The sequence below is a fragment of the Arachis hypogaea genome, chromosome 19, assembly GCF_003086295.3.
Source record: "Arachis hypogaea cultivar Tifrunner chromosome 19, arahy.Tifrunner.gnm2.J5K5, whole genome shotgun sequence".
NCBI lineage: Eukaryota > Viridiplantae > Streptophyta > Magnoliopsida > Fabales > Fabaceae > Arachis > Arachis hypogaea.
The window spans coordinates 9,172,201-9,185,196 of NC_092054.1; the positions used below are offsets into that span (position 1 = coordinate 9,172,201).

The 12,996-nt window shown below is 33.4% G+C and overlaps 1 protein-coding gene across 1 annotated transcript; it reads left to right on the forward strand.

The window, feature by feature from the left end:
• The first annotated feature begins 871 nt into the window (after positions 1–871).
• LOC112777839 (disease resistance protein RML1A-like) lies at positions 872–11,420 on the forward strand. The gene is made up of 7 exons (XM_025822226.2): positions 872–1,477; positions 4,394–5,450; positions 5,559–5,861; positions 5,975–7,568; positions 7,805–7,872; positions 8,342–8,723; positions 10,295–11,420. The coding sequence occupies exons 1-7, from the start codon at positions 999–1,001 to the stop codon at positions 11,227–11,229; spliced, it is 4,818 nt and encodes a 1,605-aa protein (XP_025678011.2). The 5' UTR covers positions 872–998; the 3' UTR covers positions 11,230–11,420.
• The last annotated feature ends 1,576 nt before the right edge of the window (positions 11,421–12,996 follow it).

The following is a 12,996-nucleotide window of genomic DNA, read 5'->3' on the forward strand; positions in this document are numbered from 1 at the left end:
ATTCACAATTGTAATACTTTAAGTTCTGTTGCTTTACTTTAAAAAATACACTACTGACTTGAGTCGAAATTTTTTTTACAGAATCTACGGCCGCACTTGAAGCTCCGAGAATCACCATTCCTGCTGTCGAGGAAAGTGTCAATTGTCAAAGCATTCATCTCACAGCGATGACGAGTTATAGCTCGGGATATCCTTGACAGAAAAATTACAATATTGGAGTTGACCAACCTAATACATCATTGTTATGCTGCACTACACATGCCGTGTGCTTTGCTCGCTGCATAACTCATTCAACCGCTTGCATTTTTTAATATTTTTATTCAGTTTTTTTTTTTTTTCCAATTAATTGGTTGACGGCAATTTCCTTCTTCCAGTGTCACAGGATGACTTGAAAATTGGATACAGCAGATTTAAGGAATGGACTTAATTCATATTATTTCTTCTCCTCGTAATATTTAACAAGAAAGGAAAATGATGTTTAATTTGTATTATTATTTTGTACATTTTGAATACCAAAAAAAATATATATATATGAGATGTATATAAAAATTGAGCATATAAAATTAAAAAAAATTTATGTGTCCATTAAAATTAGTTATATATATATATATATATATATATATATACATTATTTAATTTTTTATATATATTTATATTTTAATATATATTTTCTGTTAGTAGTTAATTTTAATATATATTAATATTAATCAATATTTTCTATTAAAAAAATTAATAATCTTCATATTAAGACAAAACTTTAATTCTGTGATTGTTTAGTGTCAAGTTGGTACTTGGTAGTATAATAGTTCGTTGGATTCAAAGACTTAGCAATGGTTGACCATATATAAGACGCAATCAAAATATTTTTCTTAGTACAATGCAAAGACCAAAGAGATCTAAAAGGCGATACAGGAAGCTAGAAGAGCGTGATATATGTTATATGTCATATTTACTCTCTGCAATAATCTCAATAATAGTTAGAGTTGTAATTCGATAATATGTCGTCGTCTTCCTGTACAACAAAGTACGATGTATTCATTAGCTTCAGAGGTGAGGACACCCGCGAAACTTTCACTGTCCATCTGTTTAACGCTCTGGCAAACAAGACAATCCGAGCATACATGGATTGTCTTCTCCAGAGAGGAGATGAAGTCTGGCCAGCACTCGAGAAAGCGATCGAGGGCTCGCTAATATCGATCGTGGTTTTCTCAGAAAACTACGCAACCTCAAAGTGGTGCTTGGAAGAGCTCGTCAAGATTCTTCAATGGAGGGAATATCACGGTCAGGTTGTTATACCCGTTTTCTATAGAACAGATCCGTCAGATATACGGAACCAAAGTGGGAGTTTTGAGAAGGCGTTTGCTAAATACGAAAGAGATCTTGCAGAGAGTGAATCCAACAGAGACAAGATAAGCAAGTGGAGAGAGGCTCTCAAGAAATCTGCTAATATTTCTGGATGGCACTCCAGAAACTATGCGTAAGTTTATATATGAAAAATGCTCTAATGATTATTATTGTTTACCTGAGATTAATGTTGCCTATATTGGCTCACACCATGCATTTAAAAAAAAAAAGAAGTTATTTTAATAAATTTGTATTATTCATCATGTGATCAAGTTTAGTAATTAGAAAGTGTCTTGGTTAGTTTAGCTAATTAACAAGTTCCTATAGATAGAGCAATAAAACACTTGCTATATGGAGAAAAGTTTTTTAAAATTTTAATTATCTTATATTAAAATAATAAAAAATCTGCTTTAATTAATTTCTTTTTTATTTTTCTGTATTTATACTATATATAATCGAAATATAACAAAAGTTAGTGAACAATTTTTTCTTAAAATAAAATCTATAAAAAATATTTATTTTGCTATTTACAAGACTTGAATTCAACATGTCATACTTAAATTATAAATTACTTATAATCTCAACTAAATTTTTTATTCATATTTAATAAATAAAAGAGTGAATAATACCTATTAATATACTGATAAATATAGTTGTATCAAAGGCACATACATGTAAAGAAGTTTATATTAGTTCTCTGTCAATAAATATTTTGTTTTGGCCCTTAAAAATTATAGTTTTTTTAATTTCAAAATACTATAATATAAACATAAAAAATTAGTCATTATTGTATTTTGATTATTTTATTTGTATTTAATTTGTAAATATAAATTTAACTAATTAGATTATTTATAACATTTTATTATAAATGTAAATTAAGTTTAATTGTATTATTTGTAAAATTTAATTACATTACTTATAAAGTTTGATTATAAATATGAAAATGTCTAGCTTGTTTTGTTTCTCTTGGTTTTTGGTCCCTATACTATATGAAAATACTATGTTTGTTTTAAGTTCATAAATTTAATGATAATTTTTTAAGTCCATTAAATAATAGTTCCAATTTTTTTTTTTTTTTTTGAAAAGTTTGAGGGACTAAAACCTAATATTTTGAAAATTTATTACCTGCTCTATATGAAACCAAATCAAAACAATGTTTAAATATTTGGACTAAAATTAAAATAAAATATTTATATAGATCAAAACCAATAAAATTTAAGATAATCAAATTTTCTGTTCAAATGAAATTAATAGTTGAAGTTGGATAAGTTGGTTTTATTTTTTCTTCATTGTTTAGTATTATTTGTTTTAGAATTATATATAGAAAAAAAGAGAAAATAATAAAAGAATAAACTCTTTTTTTTTTTTACAAAACCTTAAAACAAAAAAATAAAAAAATTAAGAAACGAAAATCAAGTAATTTGGAATACAGGGCATCCTTTTCCTTTATTCAAAACATAATAGTCTTAAAAATTGATGAATGGTTTTAAAAAATAATAATTTCATTCATAATTTGTTTTGAAATAGTTTGTTTTGAAAATATCAAGGTAGTGAACTCTAATTTTTATCTTGACTTGGAAAGCCATGTAAAATCGTAATTCGTAAAATAAACATGACTCGTAAATTTTATAAGTCTCAAATAAACCAAATCAGTAAAATCACACATAATTCACATAAATCATAACCAGTCACAACTCTTCACAACTCAGGTTCATTCGATAACACTAAATTAAATTCAAATAATAAATAAAACACCCACATTGTTAGATGATATTCTTAATTCTAAATATATATCCTAACAACATATTATATTACAGAACCCACGCAAAAAAATTATTTTATTAATTTAGAACAAAACAAAATAGAGCAAATTAAAAAAAATTACAAAGCAGAACATATATATGTTATATGCTAGCAAACCAGATTAACAACTAAGCAAAGAAAATTGAAAAAATTAATAGAACTCGTTTAAATTAAACACAACAAAATTAACACAAACACCACAAACACAAACACAACAAAAAATGAGGAGGGGAGGCTAATAGTGAAGCATTCAGCGACATCCAGCAATCCAAGAGAGAAGAGGAGAGTTGCAGCAGCATGACCAAACCACCCATGGTGCATGAGTGATGGTGAAAGGGCAGCAGCGCAACCAAGCTACCTCTACGCTGCTTTAGCAATGACAAAAGGAGAAGAGAGGGTTGAAAGAAGAGAATGAGAGACATAAGAGAGTTGCCACATCAATCACCACCACTAGTACCCATACTTTGATTTTGGAATTGAGAAGAAGAAAAAGGCTTCAGATGCAGAAGAGGAGAGAGAGAGGAGGGACCTAGGGTTCCAATCCTTCTTAAACACAAATTGGGGCTTGAGCTTGGGCTTGGGTTCGGATTGGGTGCCTACTGGACTGTGCAAAATTGAAGTTATGAACCAATTTTCTTCATGAGACGTGGGTTGTCGGAAAACTCTCGCTTCCAACGAGTCTGCCAATTTTCCTCAGCATTTCTGCACGGTTGCCACTCCACCAATACGGATAGCAGAAGCGCGACGGAAAGATGGAGCAGAACCGTAGAATCGTGCAATTTTTACGAGTAAAAACGCGATTTGTCTACCTTAAAAAATATACAGAATAAATATATTTAAAATTAGAAATTAGAAATTAAAAAAATGAAAAAAAAAATTCATTGATGTGTCCAGTACTCCAGTATAATAAAGGAAAGACCAATAAAAAAAGATATAGCAAGATAATGGTGCAGTTGCCTTTTTTGAATTGCACTCTCTACTAATTAGTTGTTATTAATTAATAATTATTTAAATTTTATTTTTTTTAAATATAAAATTAATTATTATTAATCGTAGTTATTTAAAGTTGACTAATTGTTTACCTATAATTTTTTTTTAGTAGAAATGGTAGTAGAGAATGGAATTCTGAGGAATTGACGTATTGTAGGTTTTTAAACACTAAAAACAGTTACGGAAATTATGTCATAACATGATATTTCTTAGAGAAGAAGAGAGCCAGTTTATTTGGTTTTTGAATTCATTGTAGGGACGATCATGAACTCATCAGAAAGGTTGTGAATGATGTATTGAAAATGCGTATCCTAAAGCATCCCATAGTGCCAACAGGCCTGGTTGGAATTGAAGAAATCCGTAAAATTGTTAAAGTCAACATGAAGCAACACCGAGTAATTGGAATCTGGGGTATGCGTGGGATAGGGAAGACAACCATCGCTAAAATGTTATTTGCAAAATCCTTTCCTCATTATGACCATGTTTGCTATGCGGAAAATGCAAAAGAATATACGCCTCAAAGGCTTCTCTCAGAGCTATTGAGGGAACGAATTACCACTGACGCAACAGGGTTTGTCAACAGTATGAGCAGCCTTAGCAATAAGAAAGTTCTCATTATCCTCGACAATGTGAAGGATTCTGATCAACCATTGTTAGAAGCAGTTTGCCAAGGGTACAAGAGCCACAGTCGAGAAAGTAAACTTATTATAACAACAACACATAAGCATTTGCTTGAAAAGAGAGTTGATTGGACATTTGAGGTCAAACAATGGGACGACTCAAAATCTATAGAGCTTCTTAGCCTGAAAGCATTCGAGGAAAGCATCCCTCCAAAGCCTTATGAGATTCTGGTGAATAAGGTTGTTAAGTATGCCGGGGGAATTCCTTTAGCTCTGAACCTATTGGGTTCATATCTTCAATCCAGAAGCATTGAGTTCTGGGAAAGTACTTTGGAAAAGCTCCAGAAGCATCCTATTAAGCGCATTCAGGCTGCCTTTACGGAGAGTTATGATGAATTGGATGACTTAGACAAGGAGATATTTCTTGACATTGCATTCTTTTTCCATGGAGAAAAGAAAGATCTTGTCACAAGCATATTAAAAGCATGTGAATTCTCACCCATAAGGGGAATAGAGATCCTTCAAGATAAAGCAATGATTACTACTATTCCATATAAGGAAACAATCGAAATGCATGGCTTGCTAAGAGAAATGGCTTACGAGATCGTACACGAGGAAAACAGTAAAGACCCTAGAAAACGTAGCCGATTGAAGGATACTGAAGATATTTGTGTTGTACTCAAAGAGAACAAGGTAAAGAAGAGGTTGTAACTTGTATCTGTATGCATTCTTGTTGCACACTATTTTATTTGGAAATTATATTGTAGCTTAGTTTACTTTTTTGGTTGCATTGTTTTTCAGAAATCGCTTGATGCAATTGAAGGCATAATATTAGATTTGTCTCAAATTAAAGACTTGCGTTTGAGTCCTGACACATTTAAAAGGATGAATAACTTGAGATTTCTAAAATTATACATCCCCTCGGGTCAGAGTTCTGGTAATATGATCCTTCCTACAGACCTTGAACCATTTTCTGATAAACTAAGGTACTTTGAGTGGCATCAGTACCCTTTCGTTTCTCTTCCACCAAGTTTTTATGCTAAGTTACTTGTTGAGATTCGCATGCCGCACAGCCAAGTCAAGAAACTCTGGGAGGAAAAGCAGGTAAAGATATAAACATACATACTCATGAGTCATGATCAGGTTTTCTTTTTTGTTAAATTCAGATTTGAAGATTTTCCATTCTGATGACTCAGTACCTTGAGCAATTGGAACAGGAACTTAATAATTTAGAAGGGATCGACTTAAGTGAATGCAAAGAGTTAGAAGAGCTTCCAGATTTGTCTGAGGCTAAAAGACTCAGATGGGTGAATCTCTCCGGTTGTGAGACTTTGCCTATTCTTCATTCGTCTGTTTTTTCCTCCAACACACTTGTTTCTTTGATACTGGATAGGTGTACAAATTTGCAGTGTGTTAAGGCCGAAAGGCATTTGAATTCTCTGCAGCACATAAGTGTCAAAGGCTGCTCAAATCTCAAAGAATTTGTGGTATCGTCAGATTTAATTGAAAACTTGGATTTGAGCAACACAAAGGTTGAAAAGCTGGACAAATCAATCGGGAAATTACAGAAGGTTGAATGCCTCAATCTAGAAGGATCAAGAGTTAAGCATCTTCCAAAGGAGCTATCAGCCTTAAAATCGCTTAAGGAGTTGAAGCATTCATACAGTGGACTAGAAATTGACAAGCATCAGCTGCAAGGCCTGTTTAACGGTTTATCATCTCTACAAATACTACATTTGAAGGATTGTAGTCACTTGTTTGAATTCCCTGACAACATTGATTCCTTATCGAAATTGCGCGAGTTAAGGCTAGACGGAAGCAATGTGACCTGGTTGCCTGCAACCATCAAGGGTCTTCAAGAGTTGGAAATTTTGTCCCTAAATAATTGTAAGTTTCTTGAGACACTGCCAGAGCTTCCATCCTCTATCAAGGAGTTCTCTGCTGATAACTGCATCTCATTGGAGTCTGTATCAGCTCTAAACACTCTGGCAACAAAGATGGTGGGAAAGACGAAACGCATCTCCTTTAATAATAGCTTGAAATTGTCAGCCGGACACACATTGCATTCGATCATGGAAAGCATCCATTCAACAATGGTGAGTGCTGTATCTAGCAATGTCACGGTAAGAAGCTATGCAATTGATGTCCATAGCTACAACTACAATAGTGTGGAGGTCTGTTTGCCAGGAGACACAATCCCAGAGCAATTTGCATATAAAACGGAGAAATCCTCCTCCATAACAATTGAACTCCCTGAATCTCCTTCCAATTTTCTTGGCTTTATCTATTCAGTGGTTCTTTCACCGCGTCATGGAATGGAGAAGCACGGTGCCAAAATCCGATGCGAATACAACTTTGCAGGAGGCAAGAATTCTTCGTGGGAGGACATAACTATAAGTGAATTGAACTCAGATCATGTATATATATGGTATGATCCATTCCTCACTGACAAAATTCTTGGACAATATGGGCCAAGTTTTCATCTTGAGTTCAGTGTTGCAACTGACACAGGGGAAGTTGATGACTCAATTATTATTAAAGAGTGTGGTGTCCACATCATAAATGAATTAGAATTGCAGAGATTTTTACTGGAATTAGATAAGAAGAAAAAAGACATGGAGGAGGAATCATCAGCGCAGCATTTACACTTTCATCCACCACATGGATCTCAAGATCACAGCCATGTCCGGACTCCACCTCAAGACAAGAAGAAAGGAAGATTTTATGAGAAGCAGAGCAATGACATCGAAAACCAGATATCAAAGCGAAAAAGAGAAATGAATGAACAATCATCTTTTGATCGGAAAATTGGTAAGTAACAACCTATTCTCTACCTCGCTAATCTCATACAATTATGCTTTTACAGTAATAAATTAGTATCGTTTTCACACAAATTGTCAAATCATTGTACATAAACTGTATTAAGGTGAATGGTTATTTACTACAATTTGGTCAGTTTTGCAATTATATTAGTTAAAAGAACGGATAATGTAAAATTTTTTCATACTATCATCTACATTATTAGTCATTATAATTGCCATTTTCAGAAGAGAAGATGGAATCCGCTCCCAATGAAAACAAGACTAGTGGTGGAAAAAGTGATGAGGAGAACACAGTAAGTCAAAAATTTTCTTTTATGTCTGACATTAATTTTTATATACTGACACTCTGACAGTATAAAATAATTATATTATCAGTCAATAAAATTAGAAAAATAGTTGTATATCTGCCATAGCTGTTTACCTTATAATATTATTGGTAGAGACTGGAAGTGTTTTATAATCCTGAGTTCTTAGACAAGTATTGAAAAAGCTTTGTTGACTTCATTTTATCTTACTCGGGAATGAATCCTCTCAATTGTTAAAAAAAATTGAGAGTATAAAGTATGATCTCTAACCCTTCATTGCTCTCTCTCTCATATTTATTTTTGGTCCCACTTATAAAATTAATGATGAAATATCACACTTTACTCCCTTAATTATTAAAAAAATTGAGAGAATCCATTCCCATCTTACTCAAAACATGCCATAATTACAAACATAGTCATAATTATTTTACCGCTATTTTAAAATTACATTGTGCAGATCAAGGGCAAAGGAAACGAAGAAACACCAACTGAACCTGATGCTGCATTACCTCTATGTATTGATTCAGTTAAAAACAATGTGTTCCAGGACATTTCAAATGAAAATTATTATGATCAGCCAGATAGTATGGAAGAGGCCAAACATTTGGAAGAAAAACTACAAGAAGTTGATCATAACGTCCATGATATGACTGCTGATGAACCATACAAAGAAAAGCAAGGGGAACCAATGGATCTTGAAACATCTGAATGTCAAGACCACACTAGCAATGTAGAACAAACAGAAAATCTTGGGGATGCTAAGAAAGTGCAAGAGCTACACAAAGAGAAAATGATTGAGCTTGCTCAGCCCATTAATTCCTGCATACCTCCACACGGCAGTGAGTTCCCTTTAAGCAATCCCTTTGTTTATCATTCATTATGTTTGATAGCTCCTTTGATGAACTGTACTTTTTGTAGAATCTTACTATTCGTTTTACTGTTCCAAATCATCTTTTTTTCAATCTCAGGCTATGGAACATTAAGAACAACTGTTTTCCTCAATGAGAAAGTCGTTTCTAAATTAATAATCCTGTTTGGTAAAATTTCAGGAATAGATTATGGTACTAAGTTGTTAATGTAAGCTGAAAAATATTTTATAAGCATAAGCTACATTTTTAAAAGGAATGATGCAACTTTCAACAATAAATTAAAAAGGTATGTAGCATTGAAACTATAGCACAAAGCAAACCGAATGGTCATTTGTGGACAAAGATTTTAAATTAGGATTGACAGAAAGTAGCAAGTGGGTGTAGTGCTTGAAGGAACAAACTTTGTACTTGGGATTGGGACTGATAATAATGTCGATGAGCTGTTTGGAAGGATCACTATTGCTAATGGCTATGCCAAAGGTGCAATAGTGGATCAGGTTTCTGGAAACAGAATATAGAGGAGGTGAAGGGATTTGTAAATTCCCATTAAGGTATTGATAAAGTATAATGTATGCTGTAGAAAATTGTATGAGATATAAATTAGATTTCACCAATATGTATGGCGTGAGCTTTGGTGAAGAGGAAGGAGAAAAGAGAACAGGAGTCAAGAGAGAATAGTGGAATGGAGAAAACTGTGAAACTGAGATTCTTATTGGTGAAGAGAAATGGTTAAATCCTACTTAACAGATAGGTTCACCTTGGTTTATAATTTTATATACAACCTCCACAACAATTCCGAGCAACACAACGAACCGAAAGAATCAACTACTCGACAACTAACTGTAACTACAAGCCACATGGGCTCAATAACAATTAGACTAATTAAATATCCGAACTAACTTCTAATTCTGAGTTAACTTGCATCACAAGCTATCATGTAACATAGGCAACCAATCTAATACAAATACCAATAGCTAATTACACATCTTGAATCTATAACCTTGAAATCACACAGAGATAGCACAACTATCACTCCATAATTTCTCTTCTTTTTAATTAAACTATTTAAACAAAATTAGTTTTCACATAATCAGATTATAAATAAGAGAAAAATGTTTTAATCAGATAAGACTTAATTTAATGTTAGTTTTCATCTAATAATCAATTCGATATATAAGTTTTAGACATATACAGTTTGGTCATTGAGTTTCATAGCCGTGAATCAAATTGATTCTTCTGTTATCAATCTAGTTAATAGAATTCTTGTGTATGTAGTTAATTGCTATTCTTGTGTATGTTGAAATTTGATTGATTTGGATCATTTAATGACTAAATTAAGTCTCACACCAACTAACTAATAAGTTACAACAGTTACTTTCACACATAAGTAGTATTCTGTAAATTAAAATATATTTAAAACTTAGAAACTAAACGGATGATCTTAAACTAAAAGAACAGATTTCAAATTGAGGCTAATCTGGTCTTTTAATCTTTTAACTTTGCCAAACACATAACCTAACTACTTTGGACTATTTTTGCAGAGAAGAGAGCTCCTAAGTTGACTGTGAAAGAACTCCGCCGTCACTCGAGGAAGGTAGACAAGAAGGCAAAAGTTGAAGGTAACCCTGCAAGAGCAACTCAAGCTACAAATTTAGCCATGGAAACTTCTGATTTTTCCCGTTCGAATATTAAAGGCAAAAGAGTAGATCATATCCATTTAAACCAGGTTCCAGCTCAAAATGCTTCTACTTCTATTGCACAAACTCATGATAAAATTACCATTCCCTCCTTGGATGATCCTCAAGTTGCTCTGGAGTTGCTAAAACACTTCGATGCATCAGCGAAACGCCTCCAAATAACAGAGTTTGTGGACAATCATGTTCTATATCCATATGATCATTCCATAACAAAAGACCTTGATGTTTCGGCACTTTGTCGTTGGCTTCAAGTTCAAGGGCTTCGTTCAGTGAGCGTTGCGAGATACGCAGAGATGAAGTTGGAAGCGGCCAAACGGGAAAGAGAGGAAGAATTAAGACTTGCAAGAGAAGAAAATGCAAAGTTTGAAGAAGCTTTGAAAAGAATGGAGGACAGGATTTCACATGTTGAATCGTTGGAGAAAAGAGTTGATGATTTGAATTCGGAGGTGGCTTCTTGGAGAAGTAAATATGAAGAAACTGAAAAGTCGCTCAAAGAAACCGAAAAGAAACTTGAAGATGAGAAAGATGTAGGAGCTCAGAAAGAAACTCGTTGGAAAAGAAGAGAGAGTGAGCTGATTACGGAAGCGGCAACTTGCTCGTTTGAAAATTGCAGATCGCAGGTTTCCATTTTATACCCTGACATTGATTTAAGTAGGCTTGGACCTTTCAAGGAGATTCAGAATGGGCAGATAGTATCGCCCTCTGATACGGAGGAGACTGAAAGTGAAGAAGACACTAGGGCCTTTGAAGATGCTGCTCATGGCGATGCCGGTGTCTAGTAAATTACTGTTTTGGTTCAAAAGTTTAAATTTTAACAATAATCTTTGAAATGAAAAATGATATTTTCGCCTTTCCAAAAAAATTTCCAATTCGACAAAATACATTATGATTCTTGGAGTTAATACTGATAATGGCTGATGAAATTTGACCCCTAATTTTTAATAGATCTAATTTGTATTTTGAAATTTCAGAGTGTGAGTCAGGTTGATCTTTTTTGTCTATTTTTATCACTGAATAGATGACATTTAATTGACATCTAACTCTGTCTCTCACTAATTTTGACACACCCCACACTTCCAATTTCTCTCCCTCTAAGTCTCTCACAAACATCAAGGAGCTCACTACTCATTCTTAGACACCCTCGTATCATCAGAGCTTATCTCAGCAATTCGGTCCACCTTTGTTCACCGCCAACACACGTTCGTCGCTATAGCCGCGCCTCTCACCAGATCTTTTGATTTGTGTGCTCGTGTGTCGTCATTCTCCTCTATCTGTGTTCAAAACTATTTCTATAATTAATTTATTTTTGTGTTGTTACTGACAATGATAGAGTAAATACTTATAGTCATTCGTGAGATTCACATAAATACTCAAGATCTCGATTTCCCCATTTTAGTCTTTCAGATAAAGCTTCGAGCACTCAAAGTGATCTCTGGACATATTTCTGATGATGAGTCATAATCGGAGTGCTGACGTGGCCTCTGTTTGCCACGCTGGAAGGGTTCAACGGCTATCTGAGCTAGCCAATTTCCAATTTGTATCCATGTTGGTCCCTTCCTTTATATCTAACTCTAAATCCCCAAATTTAATCCGAAAATCCAATCATATTTGTAATCCAAACGTTCAGAGAATCTAAATCTTTACATTGTCCCTTTATCATCACAATCATAAAATTCTACTGCCTTGAAATACCAAAATGGCTTCCATTTGATTAATAGACACTAAAGCATGTCCAATAATCTTGTATCCTCTCGCAAAAACTGAGGTATCTCTCTTTTCATGTACAAACAAGGGCCAATCTCAAATGAGTTTAGGTGAAGAACACCAAGATGAAGAGGAAAATAAATAGTTCATAATCTGACCCTTTGCACTAGCCTTCTTCAACACCATTGTCACTTTTTTCTAAAATCATAATCCAATAGAACATTTCAATATTCATCAATATACAGAGGCATGTCTAATGAGAGCCTTAACTTTACATGAGAAGTAAATATTGACTGTTATACCAATATCAAAGTAATTTAAAGGTCACATAACTCTACATATGGATTTTGAACATTAATACAAATTATAACAATCAAGGTTTTGTCGGAGAAGGCTTAGATGTTATTGTTGTACTTAAATTCTAATATGCAAGACTTTATCATCTCTTTCTTATAGTGAATCCTTTGCTCACTTAATAGATATTCAATTAGTTAGTGACAGCAATCATAAAGGTATATATTAAAAATCCCTCAACATGATTAAGAAAATTAGATGCAGAAACTCACTTATACAAAATCTAAATGATTGGATGTACTGTCCATCTAATTACCCAATTCATCTATAATCTTTTCCTGAAAAAGCATCAGTTTTGACCATTTTAGAATAAGAGACTTTTCATAAGAATAGAGTGAAGTATGAGAACAAGTTTCATTAACACAACTAAACAAGTATTATCTGGGTTTGCCACTTAAGCTCCTAATATTGAATCAGGGAAGAAAAAGCCCTCACAAATACACTTAAACTAAACTCATCCAACTCCTCATCCTGCTTCTTATCAGTAC